The 20,346-nt window shown below is 40.2% G+C and overlaps 2 protein-coding genes and 1 long non-coding RNA gene across 3 annotated transcripts in view; 1 reads left to right on the top strand and 2 right to left on the bottom strand.

Annotated features, from left to right (window-relative positions):
• LOC309663397 (cyclin-Y-like protein 1) overlaps positions 1 to 20,346 on the bottom strand; it is a 596,208-nt gene that overhangs the window by 366,828 nt on the left and 209,034 nt on the right. The window contains exon 11 of the mRNA XM_082467401.1: positions 7,962 to 8,215. The gene's annotated coding sequence lies outside the window, so the exon portion shown is untranslated. The remainder of the gene's footprint in view (positions 1 to 7,961; positions 8,216 to 20,346) is intronic.
• Positions 1 to 20,346, bottom strand: part of LOC309663399 (cyclin-Y-like protein 1) — a 409,321-nt gene that overhangs the window by 366,828 nt on the left and 22,147 nt on the right. Inside the window, exons 6-10 of the mRNA XM_082467403.1 lie at positions 18,966 to 19,017; positions 17,874 to 17,993; positions 13,884 to 14,050; positions 10,440 to 10,602; positions 7,962 to 8,880 (exon numbers count right to left, since the gene is read on the bottom strand). Of these exons, the coding sequence (XP_082323529.1) occupies positions 8,764 to 8,880; positions 10,440 to 10,602; positions 13,884 to 14,050; positions 17,874 to 17,993; positions 18,966 to 19,017 (619 nt within the window). The 3' untranslated portion in view covers positions 7,962 to 8,763. The remainder of the gene's footprint in view (positions 1 to 7,961; positions 8,881 to 10,439; positions 10,603 to 13,883; positions 14,051 to 17,873; positions 17,994 to 18,965; positions 19,018 to 20,346) is intronic.
• On the top strand, positions 14,521 to 17,914 carry LOC309663411. Its single transcript, XR_014265244.1, has 3 exons — positions 14,521 to 14,648; positions 14,910 to 14,947; positions 17,783 to 17,914. It is a non-coding gene; the product is annotated as an uncharacterized lncRNA (long non-coding RNA).

The raw sequence follows: 20,346 nt of genomic DNA, 5'->3' as shown, positions 1-20,346 counted from the left end.
CTCAGTAAATCAGTTGATAAGACTTAGGAAGTCATTTTAATTTATATTATTAACCTCACACTTTGAAGTTGTCTAAATTGGCTGAAAATAAGTATTCTTGGTGCCTTATTGGTTTATCCTTGCAAACCTTTGTCATGTTTTCTCGTAGTCATTTCCAGTGATAAGCCTGTGTGTGTATTGTGTGTAATTGTGAGCAATGTACAAGCTTAAATAACGTGCTGACACCACTGTTTCCAAGTTGGTATTCATTAGGCCGTTTCCTCCTGGGCTAGGCCTGCACTAATCCCGACACCGGCTGCCAGGAGAAAACCTCATGGAGCCCACACCGCACCTTAATAACAGCATCCGCGACCTGCAGTCTCAAGTACAGAATGGGAACCCCAGAGCTAGGAAATGTAGTTGTATATTTTAATGAACTGCTACCCCTGCTAAAGAGGCTTCTTTCACTTTTGTGCTCTACAGAAAGACCAAGGGGGGTAGGAGGGACAAAGCCTTGAATAACTGCTTTCTAACACCGAATGTGGCCAACAGGACAGAGAACATCACAAATCTAGGCAGGTGTGAGGTACAGTGGCTGAGGATTTCCTGCTCCCCCTGCATGCCCTCTCTTGCCTCCAAAGTCCGATCAAGGGATCCTGGGAAAGAAATACGCCTGGGTCGAGGAGGGTGGTTTTGAAAGAAAAAGCTACCAAGACATTAAAGCAGGGTGAATGAAGGGTAGGCAGGATGAAAGTAACTAAGTAACCTGGCTCAGAACTCTCAAAAGCTTCTAGCAGCTTGATGACAATTACAGGATTTATTTCAGTCTGTGGTACATCATTTGAAGACAATATTACTTCATGTTGTTACAAACTGTATGTATAGTGTGTATGTGTTGTGGGTGTGTATATAAATAATATATATTATATATATGAGAGATTTAGTGACTTTTGATACGGGTTTGGTGCAGGTGAATTTATTACTGAGCCAAGTGAGGCACATACTGAGTCAGTAGTTCGAGTCCAGGGCATTCAGTACTTTTCCTGATTTCCATGTGTGTATAGTGCCTGTCCCATGCGGTATTGTTAGTGTCATGTCAAATCCAGAACTCACAAAGCAGAGCCAGCGATATTTTATTTGTAGACAATCAACTAGAATCTATAAAATTATTACTGGCAGATGATTATAATTCCGGATCCCTAACACTAGCAAAAGGAAACCCAGAGCATCTTGATAAGAAGTTTTCTGTTTTTGTTTTGTTCCTGGAAGTCAGTAGAATAGCAGTTGTATGTGGTTATATTAGTGCCAAGATACTTAATTTGCTGACCTTATTATTTCAGAAAAAAAAAATTGTATGTATTATACTTGTGGGAAGTTAAAATAATGCTTTGAGATTTTTATCAAATATGGAGAGTAGTTATTTATGAAAAACAAAGAAATGTCTATTTTTGTTTCTTTGTTCCCAATTAATGTAGCTAAATTTTAAAGTGCATTAAAGCAATGGTAAAGCAAATAAGATGCTGTACAAGTAGTTTTCTCATGCTTTCATGGAGAGACACTGTTTTCTAAGAGTATCTGAAGGAGGTATGTGCATTCTAACTTCATGATCAGATTTCTCGGATGTACTTTGAATATAAGTGGCAACGTTTTTATTGATAATAAAATCAAAGAAATTCCAATCACCAGAAGGAGAACTAATGAAAACATGTTTTACCTGAATGAATATACTTCATAGGTTTCTCCTGCTGATCCTGTGATTGTTTCATGATTCACTTGAAGAAATGAAGGAAAATACACATAAGAACAGAGACATTACCTGAGATTGTGTTCTATTTTATCAACCCTCCATCTATACTCTGTACTGAAGCAATTTGGATAGAAGTGCTGCTGTTGTTGTGTGTGTCTGGTTTGCAGTCAGAAACTCCCAAAACTTCATCATTCAGCAGTTAGATCCACAACTTTGTATTAAGGTCTAAATACAAGTCAGGGAACCCAGCTAAGATAAGAGGATATATGGTTCTCCCTCTGTATTTGTGGGTCATTGGTTCCAGTAGTCTCCCTCCCCCCCGTGCCACCCCATACCAAAATCCATGGATGCTCAAGTCCCTTATAGAAAACGGTGCAGTATTTACATATAACCTACGCACAATCCTCCCATCTTCCCCCGCACCCTCCTTTATACTTTAAGTCATGTCTAGATTACTTATAACACCAAATACAAATCCTAAGTAAGTAGTTGTAAATATAATGCAAATGGTTGGTGGTGTGCAGCAAATTCAAGTTTTGCTTTCTGTAACTTTCTGAAATTTTTTTCCCTAAGTATTTTCAGTCCATGGTTGGTTGAATCCACTGATGCAGAACCTGTGGATACGGAGGGCCAACTGTAAATTGATTTAGAGTTGGCACTTCCCTGACAATCTGGACAGATGCTTAGTAAACCTGAGATAATTAATTTAGCATCAAAGTGAGTACTATGAGCATTATTAGATTGGTACATGTTAGGGCATTTGGGAGAACAGAGAATACAGCAGTTGAGCTGGATCCTGGTGCAAGAGCCACTGTGCCTTACCCGTCCAGGTCTCTAGTTGGCACATCTTCCCAATGCTTTCTCATTGTTCATTCCCCCCAGTGGAAAAGGGGGGCACTGTTGGACTTAGGAAGTTGGAGAAATAGGTAATAATGCTTCTTTTAGTGATTTAGTTACAGAGCTCTTACGTGCAACAGAATGAGAGGAAGTAGAATGGTTCTGTGCATAGATTTGGGAGCTAGACTGATTAGGGATTCAACTCCCAGCTCCATCATTCATGGGCTGTTGATCCTGAACAAATTACTTAAGCTCTTAGTACTTCGTTTGTGTACTGCATCTTATACTTTCTCATCTGTGAAAGGGGGATAATGATAGTACTTATATTTTAGGGTTGAGAGGATCTAAAAGATGAAATCAGGTTAAGGTAAGTAAAACAAGGAGGAAGCAGCCATTCAGGCATGGAATGGAAAGGGAATTGAAAGACTAGTTTTCAAATTTGTGTCTGCATAAGAATCATTTGGGCTTCCTATTAGAAATGTAGATTCCCAGGCTTCAGCTCCAGGAATTGAGATGAATTTGGGATCCAAGAATTAGGTCTTTTTGTTCTGTTTTAGTAAACTTTTAGAATGATTTTAGGTTTACAGACAAGTTGCAAAGATATATCCGTTTTGCCCTAATATTAACATATTATCATAGCACATTTGTTAAACTAAGAAGTCAACATTAACGCACTACTGTTAACTCCAGACTTCATTTGGATTTCACCAGATTTTCCACTGATGTTCTTTATCTGTTCTAGGATTCCGCGTTGCATTTAGAGAAGCTTCATTTCTTACAGGGACTTTCAGCCCATGAGAGGCAGGTGGTCTGGAGACCACATCTTGAGAAACACTAGGACATGTCAAGGGCTGAGGAAGGTCAAATTGCCCCATCCTCACCACCATCCTGGTGGTGGGGGTGTTGGATATAGAAATTTGATTTGAAGAGTTGGGATGGAATCCTCTCCCTTAGATGAGAGGGGTTACCTTAAGAAGTGAGGCATCTATTCCTAATGCCAGATGAAATGAGTTTTGGAGTTTGGAAGGTGGGGTTGCTGCCTAGCCTGAGGAGATACATCTAGGGATGTGGGCAGATCAGGGGAGTGAGTGCAGCAAATTGGGAACAACTACTTTGTGGGAACACAGGAGGGCTCAAGTAGTTGATTAAAGGGGATTACAAGGGGCCAGTTAGCCCGTGAGCCATAGAAATCCTGTATTTCCTGGAACCTGGTGATAGTGTTTTAGAAATGGCTCATAGTAGTAACCAACATCAAGCACTGCCACATTGGACACGAGCAGAGAGTCAAAGGGTGAAGCTGAGATGACCTTGTTGAGAGAGGGCAGTGGGAGGTGGACAAAACACTGATGCCCTGCGTTTGGAAGAGTCGGTTCCCACAGTGAGGAGATAAAGGGCCACCATCTGGGGAGCTAGAAGTAAAGGTCAGTAGAATTGAGAACGGTAAGATGAAGGAATAGATGTTGTAAGAAAAAGCTAGCAGAGTAATTTGAGGTCTTGAAGTAGAGATCGACATATTCTTGAGGACCTTAGGTTCTGAGGCTGTCACTGACTTTCTCTAATCACATTCAAATTATTTAGCTGCCCTCACAGCAGTTAAGTAATCACCTAACCTGTTCCTTTTTTTTTTTTTTTTTTTTCTTTAAAGAACATTCACCTCTTTTCATTTGACTCTGGATTTCTCTTAATTTCTATACTACTTCACTTTCCTGGTTCTTTCTGCATGTTAGCGATCCTAAACCATAAACTGGTATTCATAACATTTCTTTCACATGAAGTACATGTTATCTCATCTGCCAAACCCATTTAAAACGGACTAGTGGAAATTGCCTCAGAAGCCAAACAGATTGCACCTGTGTACAAGGGACCAGGTGTCTCTGAAGGGCTCCTAGATCTTTTGTATTCTTGCTGGCACGGTGTCAGGCTGGCCAGGCTGGTGAGTGGCTAACAGTTAAGATTTTAGGTGATCTAATCCTTAACTTGATAGATGCTGGGTGTAATCTACAGATTCTGCATAGAAATTAGCACTTACCCCTGGGAGAGCCCCTACCAGCTGTCAAGTGCTTTACCAAATAGCTCTATACTCAAGAATGCGGCTTCTGGGTGAGGGAACAGTCGTAGTCATTTTACATGTGGTTAGAGAGAAGTCTTGGGTGATGAAAGATTTTAGCTAACCTACACGCTATAGGTAAACATTTCCAAAAACATTGCATAACCTGAATACAGAGTGAATTGTTTTCCAGTAAATACTGGCTTCAGCATTTTTCAAAAATCAAGGAATGGTATATTTTATAGAATGGGAAAACTAAGAAATGAAATTTGACCTGTTGTAAAACTAGGATTTAGTGCTGTTGAATTTCAAGAATGGGCATACAGGGTACATTAGGAGTAAATGTGAAAGCATAGGGTCATGATGGAATCTGATACAGGGTGGGAAAAATTTCTCTTAACCAGAAACACTGGGCCCTAAGAAGTTGTCTTAGGGTCAACCACATGAATTTAACATACAAAAATGGCAATTTAATTTGGTTCAAACATACATTTCAAACTTTTGTCTTTTCCTTGTAAAGAATAAAGTTCAGTTTACGGTATACCAGAGTTAAAATTGCACAGATGTCAGTATTCCAATAGAGAAAAATAATTTTTCTTAAAAAGCGAAAAAATAAAATTTGAGTTCAGGTAGTCAGATATTCTTTTATAGTCTTACTACTTTAGGGAACAAACCCTTCCTCGGTATAAAAATCTGGAAAAACATGCCATAGTTGCCACCCTATTAATAACTAGTTTCCATGCCCCATATTTGTTGGAGAACCTACTTTGTGATGTTTAAATTTTTACCTTAAGTTGCCTCAATTTCCCATTTATTAAAATGGCTGTATTGCCTCTAGAATTAAAGCTGAAGGGGAAAAGCAATTTTTAGCGATTCCCCTTATTCTACCAACTTGTTCTTGAAGCTACAGTCATGCCCAATGTTCCTACCCCCAATTTTTTTTTTTTCAAACCTTCGACCACTCGAGATATGTCAGCATTTCTGCTTAGTAACTGGCATATTACTACGCGGTGCAAACTATTGATATAAACAGTGACTTGTGATCGATTTTTTTTCCCTTCTGTACTAAATCAGATCATTTCTCCTCATCAGCAACTTAACAAGAACAAAGTTAAAGATGTGACCTTAGGAAGGTAACTAAGGTGGAGGAAATACTACGGCAATACTATCAGGACTGATGGAATATTGCTCAAGTGCAGTGGCTAGGGTCTAAAAGAAACTTGAGAGATCTGGTATATTTCCAACTGAATGTTAAGTGAAATAGCATGTTAAAGTCAAATTACGTGGCTTGTTTAAAAGTCACCCTCTTAACAGCAACCACAATTCTACTGCTTCCTGTTCTTCCATTTTCTTTCCTGTTCAATTGCTTGAAACCCTCAAACAACAAGTTCTGATTCTACAGTATTCCTGTAATTCCTTTCTCTGTGGATTTACCTACTTTTATCTTTCAATGTGCATTTCCATCTTGGCACCATAACAAACAATTCAAAAATGCCATCTAATGCATTATGCCACTGAGCACTGTAGCCAGTGATTTTAAGTGGACTAGATTATCTTCAGGTTGAAAAGAGCGTAAGCTGAAGAAATAAATGTCTACATCTTAACTAAAGGCAGGGGTCAAAACAACTTATGAATGGTTAGTTGGAAAATGCTTTAAGGCCCGACTATCAGAGCTGACTGAAAACATTTGAGTTAGGCAGAGTTGTAATGTTATGTGAACAGTGAGAAGTGTTACAAACACAGTAGTCATATATTTTAATTAAAACAGAGTTTATTAGCTTTTCTTTTAATATAAACATGAGGAAGAAAAACCACATAAGTTGTAGCATTCTTTTCAAAATAAAACTGCAATCAGTACTTGAATTTCCAAGCTCCAAACTCCATAAACAATATTTTTTGAGGTGGTAGATTGTAGTATTTTATATACCATAATTTATCATTTATGTCTCTGTCCCTTAAAAATGATGGAACCTGCAGCACTCAGTATAATGTGAAGCCTTGCTATAAAGAGAGAAAGTACTTCTGGCCCAGAAATGCTTTGTTTACAGGCAAAATTCCTAGGATTACATTTGAGAAGGTAGGAGGAGAAAGATTTCACATAGTTGAGAACACTTTTTTTTTTTTTTTTTTTTAATATTTCAAGTTTAGGTGACATCGTTACCAATCTCCAAAAAGACTGATTACTGGACCTCCCTGCCTTTTAAAGCCTGAGGTAAGGGTTCCTAAGGTTTATATGTTTCCTCTTACATAGAACTTGAAGTGAGACACCTACAGCCAGGTTAACACACAGGATAGAAAAGCTGTTTCGTATCACTTACTCTCCTGTCACTACTACTAGGGTCCAGTTCTTTTCAATTTATTACATGTGAATTAACACTGTTGTTCATAATTCCTTCACCAAATCTAGAAAAAAGAAACTTAGGTAATCAAGCAGGTAAGCAGCCCAGCCTTGCAAAGGACTATTTTAAAAAGAGGAGGGGAGGTATCCCCTCAAGTCTTAGTGCAATTTTAAGCTTTGATACTTGTAGAAGTATAAATGCCACAAACTTACGAAACATCATTTGAAAGTTTAATCGAATTTCTTCTAAACTCATTTAGTTTTGTAAATTTTAAACGTTAAGCGTTTATTGTTTTATTTTTTATTTTTTAAAATTTATGTATTTATTTATTTATGGCTGTGTTGGGTCTTCGTTTCTGTGCGAGGGCTTTCTCTAGTTGTGGCAAGCGGGGGCCACTCTTCATCGCGGTGCGCGGGCCTCTCATTATCGCGGCCTCTCTTGTTGCGGAGCACAGGCTCCAGACGCGCAGGCTCAGTAATTGTGGCTCACGGGCCTTCCCAAGCCAGGGCTCCAACCTGTGTCCCCAACAAGAGAGCCTGCGACAGTGAGAGGCCCGCGCACCGCGATGAAGAGTGGCCCCCGCTTGCCACAACTAGAGAAAGCCCTCACACAGAAACGACCCAACACGCCATTAAATAAATTAATTCATTTAAAAAAATAAAAAATAAAAAAATAAAAGCTTAATGTTTAAAATGTACAAAAGTAAATGAGTTTAGAAGAAATTCGATTAAAGTTTCAAGTGATGTTTTGCCAGTCTAGCATTTATACTTCTGCGACACTGTTCTGGAGTATCCAAGCACACTATATTAAAGCTTAAAATTGTTCTAAGACTTTTGGGACACCTTCTATTTCATCACCGGCTTGTTAATTACTGGACCACCATGTTGGCTGGAATTATGAAAATATCCTTTAACACAAGTACATAACAAAGAGGAAAATCATCACAAAATCAGAAGCACCATTATAGTTAACAAGAAATGCAGCACGGACCCAATAGAAGGAAATAACCTACTTTCTCTGTTTATGATCGCAAACATGCTAATATGCTAATAAGTACTGCCTGCAAAGAATTTGGATGACATGTGTTATTCAGCAGCTTTTTGGTTTAAATTGATTGCCAATAATGACTAGCAGCTTCAATGATATAGTAGGGAGGAAGAACCCTGCAAAACCTAACGATGCTACAACAGTCTGTTCCGAAGTTTGGCTTTATGAGTTGTTAGGAGTCCCATGTTTTTTTTTTGTTTTTTTTTTTGTGTTTTTTTTCTTTTTTGTTTTTTTTTGTTTTTTTTTCTTTTTTGTTTTTTTTTTGTTTTTTTGTTTTTTTTTCTTTTTTTGTTTTTTTACTTTTTTTTTTTTTTGGAGTCCCATTTTTTGATGGTAATACTGCACTGATTCTAAAGGAATATGCAGCAGTATGGGACAGTGAGGTAAGAAAAACATAGAAGTTATATAGCTAGTGTCTTTAAAGTCTAAAAATTTAAACTATTAATTAAAAAACCTCACATAGCTCACAGCTATCAGATATCTGTGCGTGGATTGGGAGCAGATATCTGTGCGTGGATTGGGAGCTTTTAGCTTTGGAGTGGTTTTTGTAACTCTGTTTACAATAAAAAGGACAGAAGAGCGTGTTACATTGACGAGGTCCCGTTCTTTCCTATGAGCAAAATCTTCGCTTGTCCATGAGTCTCTTGAATTCAATGTCTTTCTTTAAGGTGAAAATACTAACTTTGCTGGTTTCTGAGCAGGAGAGGTGATATTTCTCCAGTCTTTGTTTCGAGGGGTTTATGATGTTACAACCCCTCACTTCTCCCTTAAGAGAGGATGGCATTGGAGCGCCGAATACCAATGAAATGATCAGCGCTGAAAGACCTTCTCATAGCAGCTCTACACACGTCTTTGTATTTGTCGTCACACAATCTGGAAATGGCCTAGGAAAGTCAATCAGGTAGAACATAGGTATAATTAGGGGGGAAAAAAATGTTCGGACCTTAAAAAAACAAAAAAAGCATCATTGATAAGCCACACATCTCCATTCGTTTAGATAAGTTCATAGTTACTGCTACTTTGGATAGCTGATATCTACACTAACTGACAGTTCCCTAAGGTAATAACCTTTAAGGGCTATGATTAGATTGCTGGGGCAAGGGGTAACTTGCCCTAATAACTTAGAGTTACTTAAAAATTGGGTTCCTAATGATAGGCTCCTAATAGCAATATCATCTGTTACCTACACACGTGATCCTTAAACGTAATGGACATACACTTGGGCAAAATCAGTGTTTACTCAGCTATTCAACTTCTCTTCAGTTTTCATTAGTTATTACATACTCTAAGAAAATTTTAATCAGGTAGGTATGTGCTGAAGGTAGGAGAGGTCTAATGACAAGCGCTGAAAGGTGCTATTTCACTTGCACATAAATTATGGTAGAAAAACATCTTATTCTAAAGTACCACCAAGGTACCACAGAAAGTATCAATTTTAAATGTGTTCATTTCAGTTGCGAATTTTGCTGTATACCCACCAAAAATCATAAGCCATAAGTATTACGTTGTTCCATGTACGTTACCATTTATATTAAAAACTCATGTACTTTCTACATCCAGTATCTGAATCCACATTATACCTTCCAAGTATAGGTCTCTCAGGTTAGCCACGGATGCTTTGTCTAATAAACTCATGGGACTGAACTGTGATACACACACACACACACACACACACACACATACACACACACACACACACACACGAACTGCAAGCTGAGTAAAAAACAGTTAAGAGGGAATTCCCTGCTGGCGCAGTGGTTAAGAATCCGCCTGCCAATGCAGGGGACACGGATTTGGGCCCTGGTCCGGGAAGATCCCACATGCCGAGGAGCAACTAAGCCCGTGCGCCACAACTACTGACCCTGCGCTCTAGAGCCCGTGCTCTGCAACAAGGGCAGCCACTGCAATGAGAAGCCTGCGCACCGCAATGAAGAGCAGCCCCCGCCCGCCGCAGCTAGAGAAAGCCCGCGTGCAGCAGCGAAGACCCAATGCAGCCATAAATAAATAAATACATTTATTTATTTATTAAAAATATCAAGACAGTAGAAATAGTCCAAAACATCAATTATTAAAAAAAAAACAGACAGTTAAGAGTGGTAAGTAGATTCTGTAGGTACATCTGATTAGGGATACAATTTTAAGAAATTATTCATGTATGGTTATATGTAAGTGTAGAGGTTCAAATGGAAAACCATTAAGAACAGATTAAATATGATTGAAAGTATTCTGAATTATGGTTACAGAAGAGACAATTTTTTTTTTTATAATGTGGGATCCCTGTATAAACCATAAAAGACACAGGAAATATGATGCCAACGGGTCAATAAGCTCTTCAAACTGTTAACAGCTTTCCATTTTCCTAATCACTGCTTAATATAATTTAGCTACAGGTGTGGCTTCGGTGGCTGACAGAAAACCCCAGTTAGTGATTTCACAGCCTTACCTCTAAGTTCTGTGCTCTTTCTTTGCTAAGAGGAGTGAATAGAACATTCAGGTTGTTGTCATCTGCTAAGGAGCGAAGGTCAAAGTAGTATTTGGCATACACACTGAAAGGAACATTAATATTAAACTGAAGTAGCTCCACGAAGTGCCTTTCCATCTCATTCCTGGGGGAGGAGGAGAAGACAAAACCAACACAGGACAATTTTAGTCAACTGGGCTATCTTCAAAAATACCATTCTGAGCTACTAGGATGGCTCTAAATACTGTTTTGAAACCAATAATGGCTACCCAGCTGGATTAATACCCTAATGTGCAAACAAGGTACAGCTATTTGTGGTCCTTTCTGCGTCCCAGCACTTTGAGTCTGGGACAAGGGGGAAGAGGTCATGGCCCTCTTATGCACTCATGCTGCTGACTCAGGGGCTCATTCTTCAGAGTTCCATTAGTGCAGCTGTACGATTCATGCTCCACACTCACTCACGAGGCCCCGCTCTAGTGATCAGTTGAAAGGAATGATGTATGCTGTTTATTAGCTCTGAAGAACTTGCAGACATTTTCACCGGGCTGGTGACAGGAAGGGGCTTACTGAAGTAGAGACGAGCCAACAAAAGGAGTGGGCACATCACCACGGCAACAAATGGATCCATCGAGAGCCACTGCTATTATCTCTGAGGGGGGAAAACTCTTGAGGCAACAAGGATTCATCTCAAGTAAATAAATAAATAAGCTACATTCGATGGGAAAGGGAATCCCCCCACCCCCACCCCCACCCCGTGCATGGGGCTGTGTCAAAGGGCATAATGCAAGTTTCTGTTCACCTTAAAACCTTACTAGGGTGACTTGTCGTCACCATGACAGGACAGGATGCACTTTTTAAGCTTAGGAAGGCAGTAAGATTATGTCTCAGCTAGACTAAACCCACTTTACGATACGACCTCTGATAGAGCAGTTGTTGCCCCCGGTGTTAGGAGAGCAGCCCAGAATGTTCAGACCTACCGCCCCTTGCCAGGACAGACTGCACACGCCCACAGAGGGCGAATTCAATGAAGTGGGAAAGTAGAGTGCTGGGAGCAGGCTTCTGCTATATGACCATATCCAGCCATTTGCTTGCCAAATGTTTAAGTAAATAAATATAAAGTTAGAGTAAATCTTACCACTTTTCACAGCAATCACTTTAGAGAGTTGATTAGATAAAAATGATAAATACCCAAACAAACATGCAAGTGGCTTATTTCACAATACATTTGGTTTCTTGGTTTTCAAGTGTTAATATTTTATCCATTGGATAAATCAACAAATGCTCCATGTTCTCCTGTATGGAGAGCAGAGTATGAGCAGAAATGAGGTTTCTCATTTGTTGAACTTTAAACCTAACTGAACCTACTTCCAAAATTAATTTCCTGTTCATACGGCCAGAAGTCTATAGAAATGTAAATCAGATAATGTTTTGATAATCAGCTAATCAGGACTTAATTTACTACAGGAATAAATGCACTTCACTATCCCTTTTATATTTTCTCCACTAATACATTTTAATTGTGTGGAAATACAGTACTTCATAGGATTAACATGTCTATTAATAGAGCTTTAATCACTGAAGAAAAGCATTATGCCTAAGGAATATGCATCTTCTGTGTTTTTTGCTGTTTGTAAATGGCTAGGTGGCTGAAGAGCCTACCACTTACAGGCGCAGCAAACTGTCTGAACAGCAGCTGCTCAGTTTAACTTACTCTTTTGAAGGGAAATATATATTTAACAAGACACAGAGATGTTAGAAAGTTTTAAGGAAAAGCTGATAGACAGCAATTTTTCAATTCAGACTCAAAATGAGACCATTACAAATAGTAGTCAACAGCAGAGGGATGAAACAAATGTGTATTAAACACTTTGTTGTAATGCTTTCCAACTCCCAAAGATCATAAACAAAAGCAGCCTATTATAAACATAACTCCTGGTGATTCTCCGTTCTACACAGAAAAGCGTTGTTTAGAATTAGTTTCTTCATAGCTGGACAGTGCCGCCAATGCTCCTGGGCTCAATGTCTATGAACACCCACACGTTTCCCTGCATGTTCTCGGATGTTGTACCTGGAACCAGAGCCCCAGTCAGCTCAGCTGCAGATTCTGAGAAAATTTCAGCTGCCATCATGGCAGGGATGGTGTTCACGATTACAAATTTTCCTTCCTTCAAGGGACCAGTTCAAAGACTGATGATAGTGTTGGTCAACGTCACTTTAGTTTCTGCAACTTCCAAAAGTACTTCTATTCATTTCAAATTCATTATCTGCTGTTCCACTGTTTGCTAAGATTGCTACCAGCAATATCACCACGACCACCTGGTTTACATGATCACCAAAGTGGGCATTTTCACCAAAAGCCACTTTGACAGCTACTGACAGTCACTGGTCCCTTCTCTTAGTCACAGCTTTCCTCGCTTCAGCTGTAAATATGCACTTTGGTAATTGTGAATTATCTAGGGTAAGGGGCAAAGGTAACAAAAACAAACTCTTGCCCCTGCCTGCCATCTTGATCGGCCGCTGCTGTCCAATATAATCAAGAGGTGTCCTTTCACATTTTCCTGAATGCCACCCACAAAGACAGGTTCACTGTCAAGCGGGCACTTCGAGAGTCTGCTGGAATTACCTCTCTGGCTCATCCTGCTTCCCACCCTTGGGGCCCTTCACCAGAGCCAGATTGGAAGCCTGGCGTTTCATGCCAATGTGAGCGTGCCATCTGTGAGGAGAACCTGCCTAGTTAACTCAAGGCCCCACAAAGTGCCGCTGTGTTTGCTGAGTGCCCTGGGTGAGGCCCCAGGGATGCTTCCCGGACGACCTGAGAGGTAGGTGTTTCCTAGCTCAGCAGACTTTAGGGGAGGAGACAGGAACACAGGGATCTGAAACCTTTATATGTGGCTACCTGTACATCATAGTTTCTGTAACAACAGAACCTCAGATAAAAAGGAGAAAAAGACCAGCAAAAGCAAATACACAATGTGTGACTCAGGTTGAAATTATAACCTGTCAGTAGTCTAGAGGCCCTAAGACCTTAACAGTGGCCACTTGCTTCAAAGACCAGGCATGTGCCCCTTAAAAATGGACTGGACCTGGTAGACAGCTTTAAGAAAGCTGTCAAGTTACTTACTGTACCATGTTGCTCTGGTAGTGAGCTTGTAAAATGTTTGGCAAAAACCACCAGAAAAATAATTTCAATTTCTCAAGCAGAATATTACAACAATAACACATCAAGACCTACCAATGAATGAGGGGAAATACAAATTGTTATACTACAGCTAGATAGAAAGAAGGCTGTAATTTTATGTCTATTTCAGCTCTCTGCACAAGGTAACCTTTCTTAAAATGTAACATTTCTTAAAAATGTAAACTTTATGAGAGCAAATGAGGTATTGGAAAATGGTTAGAAAGTTCACGGTAACCTTACAAACTCACATGTCCTCAACTGTAACGTCCTTGAGGATCTGGCAGTCGTCCACATTCCATACAGCCCGATCGTCCCAAAACTCGGAGGCAAGAAGAATGGCTCCCAAAACAATTCTTTTCCAGTTAGTGGGGCAAATGTCGATCTCAGCATAAGTTAAAAGCCTTTCTAAGTAAACCTGCAAAAGTAGAGCACTGATCTTTGATTTTCGTTCAGTTTAAGTGCTGTGATAAGAATTGTTAGGAATGACAGATTTCATCTCTTTTTGACACCCCTTTTATTCCTAGGTTCTACAAAGACTTTGCTCAGCCAAGCCAAGGCCAGAGGCCAGGTCACAGTTGTAAGTCAGATATTTCTGTGAGTCTGATATTTCTACTCTGCCCGTGTGAATTTCCAACCCAATTTTGGTCACAGGAATGAAAGGACATCTCAGCAAAGGGCATTCTAAAGACACGCATTGTATTATTACCTTCCCACTTGTCAAGGGCAGCACATACAGCCCAGTGTCGACTTCAACTGTTCAGTAAATGCTTGAGTGCCTATCACGTGCAATGTTAACTACAAGACTGGTGGTGGTTGCATGGCGATTTTACATAACGCTTGAGTGTGTAAAATTCTGGTAAGACTGAGCACATCTTTACCTTCTCTTCAGAGTCAGTCACCAGTCCTTTTGTGGCATGAACTTGAAGATAAAAACTGGTGGTCAAGAGAGCCTCCCAGTGGCTGCTGCGTGGCACAGCAGGACAGGCAGTACAAAGGGGCTTTACAACTGTCAAGTATTCCCATATTTTAGTGCCTTTTGAAGGAACACACATGCATACAAAGGGTAGTCCTTTTCATAGCCCCAATTTTTCACATCTCCATTATCATTTCATTATTCATTTCTGTCTTACATAATCTGCAGCTTAGTCAATTCTTTTGGTTTTAAGGTGGGAAGACCTGCCTGTGTCTGTATCCCTGGGGCTCCTCTAAACCTGCCGGTTTGTGAGATGATTTCACGGTTTCTTTTACATGTATCAAATGTCTACCCTACAAAGAACTGGATGGAGTTAACAGCTGAGCAAAGATTAGAGAGGTAAGCTGTGATTTGTTGTTACCTCTGTAGAAGAGTGTATATGCCATTTGACAAAAAGAAAAATGTCCAGTTTGAAAGAGTCTGTTTACTCTCTGAAGGGTTATCAGATTGACAGCTCAGATTCGCCCATGCCCTCCAAACTCTACTGTGTTTTCAAACACGGGTATTGAGATTATATGTTCTTAGTGAAATTCGGCTCCCATTCCCCAAAGAACTCAGCACTCTCTAGTACCCTAAGAACGACTCTCCCCGCAAGGTTCAACTCTCTACTTTATGGGACTCATCAGAGGCACTGAAACGACACTGGCAATCTCTCAACTTCCTCTCACCTTTGTACTGGCAAACTTGGTACACGTGCTGATATTCATTTATCCCACTTGCCCTCCTGTCTCGGAGGAAGCGAGATTTCTTTCTTTTCACTGAAGCTAACTCTCCTATGAATGAAGTTGATCCCACCTCACTTCTGCAGAGCACTGTGCCCACAGTTAGTCTCCTTTTGAACAACTTCTCCCTCTCTGTCAGAGGCTTCCTCCAGTGTGAATGCTTCCATGTCCCCAGCCTGTCCCCCACTGCCCCTAGACGGCGTCCTCAGGCCTGAGGCCAGCTCCTCATCTCCCATCCTCTCCTTAACCCACTTCAGTCAGCCTCCTGCTGCTACCACTCTACAGAGACTACTCTTGCCGTGGTCACCGGTGCCTTCACACAAACAACCCAGAGCTCTTCGTCCCAGAGCTCCACTCCCCAGGCCTTCCCTCATAAATGAAAGAGCACTGCCACACGCCCAGTCGCTGAGACCAAAAACCTGCACTTGAGTGTATCCTGCTCCAATCTGTTAGGACTTCTTGTTATCTCTACCTTCACTGGTACCCTGACCGCTTTTCTGTCTGTCACTTCTGACTTGTATCGCTGCCACTGCCTAACTTCTCTGCCTCCCAACAGACTACAGTCTGTTCTCCCCAAAGCAGCCAGGAGAGCCTCTTCAATTAAGAGTACTTTATGCGCCTGCTCCAGATCTGCCAGAGGCTTCCCATCAAACAAATACCTTCTTCCCGTGGCCTGCAAGTTACGAGGCCCTGTGCGGTACGGCCTTGTCCTTCCGTGACCTCATCACCTATGCTCTTTCCCTCATTCCCCGCTCGGATCACAATGGCCACCTTGCTTTTCCTTGAACACACAGAACAAGTTCCTGTCTCAGAGCCTTGCACTTGTCCCCTCTGCCCGTAATGCCAGCGTACCTGATCTTCCTCAGTTCAGCCAGGTCCTGGGTTCAAACATTACCTCTTTAAAGAGGCTCTTCCTGAGCTTTCTAGTAAGCCCCTCTAATCACTTTATCCCTTTACCTTGCTTTCTCTTCATGGTTTTTACCACCACTTGAAATAGTCATCTTTTAAAAAACACTCATTAAAAAAAAACACTTATACTTTGCTATACACCTGAAACTAACACAACACTGTAAATCAACTGTACTCCGATAAAAAAAAAAAAAAAAAAAAATTTACGTCTTCCACACTTGCTCCATAAAGGCGAGAACTTTATTTATCCAACTTGTTCTCTCCTCCACCCCCCACATGTAGAAAAGTGACACAGAGTAGGTATTCAGTGACATGGTATTTATGACATGAGCAACTTCTTGGTAGCATTTAGCGTTTGGACCATACTCTCCTTCTTGAACCTCTCCTGGTGTCTCTTAGGGTTCTCTGCTGGGTTTCCTACCACTGTAGCCACTCCTCTGGGGATCTGTCCCTTAAGTGCTGACAGTCTCTAGTAGGATCTATCTTCTACCCACTTTTTATTTTACATACTTTCTCTGCATTTGAACAGCTACACTTAATTCCCTCCCTCTAGCTCAGATTCATGCTCCAATCCCATATATTCAAATGATTACTAGACACTGCCATTCTGCTGTCTCGCAGGTACATCAAGCTTAACTTGGCTACAAAGAAATGCCCCTCTTCCAACCCAAATACTCTCCTTCCTGCATTTCCTAGCTCTCCATATGCAAGCACCATTCCTGCCTCTCTCAAGCATGTGCTAAGCACTCCAAGTGGCCTGTAGCGCCAAGAAAAGGCCTGTGTCTGATCCAGTACCCACTGAGGGGTCTCTTTTCAAAAGGACAAGCCTCCTGTCCTAAATTCTGCCTTGATAGGAGCAGGCAGTGAGTGGCCTAAGTATTCCTTCCCTGCAGACCACGCAGCTGACTTTCCCCCCTACAGGTTTGCTATAGGGAGGAGTAAAACAATCCCAACTACCTCTCACTTGAATATGATTTATTATTCAAATGATAAAATCTTACCATAGGAATTAGGAATGGATGACAAAAAGGTCCTTACACAGCTGTAGCTTAGCAGGCTAACTAGAGTAAAGCCTTCTGAAGTCCTACTGGCACCCTAGTCCTGGGCAACTTCACATGCAGGCAATAAGAGGACAGCAGGGATGGTTAACACCATTATCCATTATCCAAGGAACAGAGAACTGAGGGCAGTAGTTCTCAGTCAGGACACACATCAGAACTGCCTAGGCAGTGCAGTCTGGGACTCAGCTTCAAACTGCCCGGAACCTGTTTCTGCCTGTGGACCAGAGCGCTCAGTGATTGCCCCGCCCCACCACCACCACACGCGTCGTCTGTGTGTGCGTGTGTGCACTGTGCGTGCGTGTGTCCCCTCAGGTGTGGAAGGAGAAACCAGAAATCTCTCCTGCTGCCTTTAATAGCAATTGTTTTGTGATGAGAAAAGCAATGGCAACGTTTTAAATCATAATGATGATTAAAGCTCAAATGTGTATACTTTACTTTCTTTTGATAGGTTTCTCTTAATAAAGTTCTAATGATCGTTTCAGGAACCTACTTTCATTTGGGAAAAACAGGACCATACCATGTGTACAAGACAGAAATTTCTACAGATGCTTTATGAAAGAAAAAATATCTTACCAAAGTTACTACTGCACCTTCAGCAGTTAGCTGTGCGGCACTAGAAAGAGTATGAACAAATCCGTAAATGAATTTGTGTTCAGGATCATGCTCGAAGTATTCCTCTGGAATCTTTTCTCGCTGAAGGGAGAAAAAATGCAATTTAAGTATCCACGGAAGAAAAATACTTAAAAGTACCCTTAAGATAGCAGTCTTCACACTTGGGCCCACGTGCCCCTTAAAATAATTCTGATTGGGTGACATGTCTTGTAGTCTTTTAAATCTAAACAATGGGATCCTAAAATACCACAGTGATCCAGTACTCACCACCATTCATTAAAGAAAAATACAGGCACAACCGCAGAAAATTTATGTATTTCCACGTTCCTCCCCACAGAATTCTAACCAAATGTAAACTATTGGGTTGGCCAAAAAGTTCATTTGGTTTTAAGTAAAAATAAAAGACACAGTTTTCATTTTCACCAAGCATTTTATTGAACAATATATTCACTAACCAAACAAACTTTTTGGCCAACCCAATACTTTTAGGCTCAAAAGTCTTGCTGATCACCATATGTCATACTTTTCTGTAGTCAACTTTGAAAACACATTTCCAGTGTCCTGTAACCATAAGGCTCTAAGAATGTGCTGTCCTGTACAGCAGTCGCCAGCCACGTGTGGCCACAGAGCACCCGGAGAAGTGAATTTTAAAACTTTGTCATTTTAATTCGTTTAAAATGTAAACAGTTTTCTAATTTTCTTCTTAGAGGCCTTATCATATTAGGTTTATTTACAAATATTTATATTGTTTGATGCTATGGAACATCATCCTTTAAAAAGATACATTTTCTGTTACTTGGGTATGTTTACTTACCTGCTCACTATTCACACAAAGTGCAACTCGGTTCATATCCATCAACCCCTTATACAACACGCCTTCGGGAAAATGACTAGACACAACATGGCGTGGGGAAGAAGACTTAAAGGAAGATGAATTTGACTTCGAGCTGGAGGAAGTAATTTTCTTCTAGTAATTAATTTCAAAGCAAATCAGCATGAAATAAACACAACTGTATAAGAGAAAAATACCACTTCAATAAAACTGACACTTACTGTGAGTGGATGTAATCTCTCATCAAAAATATCCAAGGATCTATCTGCAACTCTATAAAATAAGAATGTGCATTTAAAAAATTAATTCAGGACTTACTATCTTAGTAAAATATCGGCTAGGAGTAGAGAGAGGGGTAGAGGAAGCTTAACCTTCAACGAAGCAAACAGTTTTATAAATTCTTCTCCTGGATTCCACCCTTAGAAAGGTTTCCTGACCTATTTTTACTCAGCACATCAAGTTCTGTGAAACCTTTTCTACAACAACCAGCCAGAGTTGCCTCTATAAGCACTGACCCTCCCTAACAGGCAATGCTAGTAAACCAATATATTTTCACCCCTCTAACCTCACACTGGAATATGCAAGAACATTTTATGAAGCAGTGGTGGTGGGCAATAAATTCTTCTCACTTCAATCAATGTGAATATGAGATTCATGGTTTTTTCCCGTTTTTTTCTCTTTAGTTCTTTATATCCTTATTGTGTATTTCTTCTTGTCTCTTTTAAATAGTTTGAGTTAAAAATGTAATTGTCTTTTTATTTTAAAAGAAACCAGGCTTTTTAATTTAAAATTTCACCACACTAATACACTGCGCTCATTTGAACAGCGGTTCTCTAAATGTGGTCTGCAGGCCTCTGGGATTCTCCCCTATCCCCTCCTTCAGGAGGCCCAAGAGGTCAAAACTGCTTTTATAAGAATACTAAGACACTACCTGCCCTTCACATTGTGTGACATTTGCTATGGATGTATAAAAGCAAAAGTGGGTAAAACTGCTGGTTTCTGAGCATGAATCAAGGCAGTGGTACCAAACTGAATTAGAAGTCATTCAATTATTCACTGCCACTTGCAGTTAAAAAATCTGCTTGAAGAACATCCTTGATAAAAGAGTAAAAATTAATAGTGTTCTTAAACCTTGGTCCTTCTTTTTAATATTCTGAATAAGTGGAAAGTATGCATTAAGCACTTTTACATACTGAAATATGGCTGTGTTAAGGAAAAGCACTTGTGACTTGGCGGTAAGTCATTTTTTTCATAGAACACCATCTTTATTTGAAACACTTTTTTCATCGAACACCATCGTTATTTGAATGTACAACTGACACAGTCATTCTTTCAAAAATGAACAAAGTGAGCCTGTCACTTCAAGGAAAATAACTCTAAAGTTATTTGTTGCCAATGATAAAATTCAAGCCATCAAGCTAAAAATATCAGGAGTTTTGGAAAACTTCTACCTTCGATTGTGAACTTGACAACTTCTCAACACTTAAAAGACTTTTCTGGTAAGACTGGTGGTGATACTAACAAAAGTGAGTTTTTGACACTGTCTAAAGAAATGTGAACCAATACTTTCCAAATGACCAATGTATAATATTATAAAGTCAG

This window comes from Balaenoptera physalus (genome assembly GCF_965194825.1).
Source record: "Balaenoptera physalus genome assembly, chromosome: 6".
Classification (NCBI taxonomy): domain Eukaryota; kingdom Metazoa; phylum Chordata; class Mammalia; order Artiodactyla; family Balaenopteridae; genus Balaenoptera; species Balaenoptera physalus.
The sequence above is the reverse complement of the archived record's forward strand: the minus strand, read 5'-3'. Positions and strand labels throughout refer to the sequence as shown.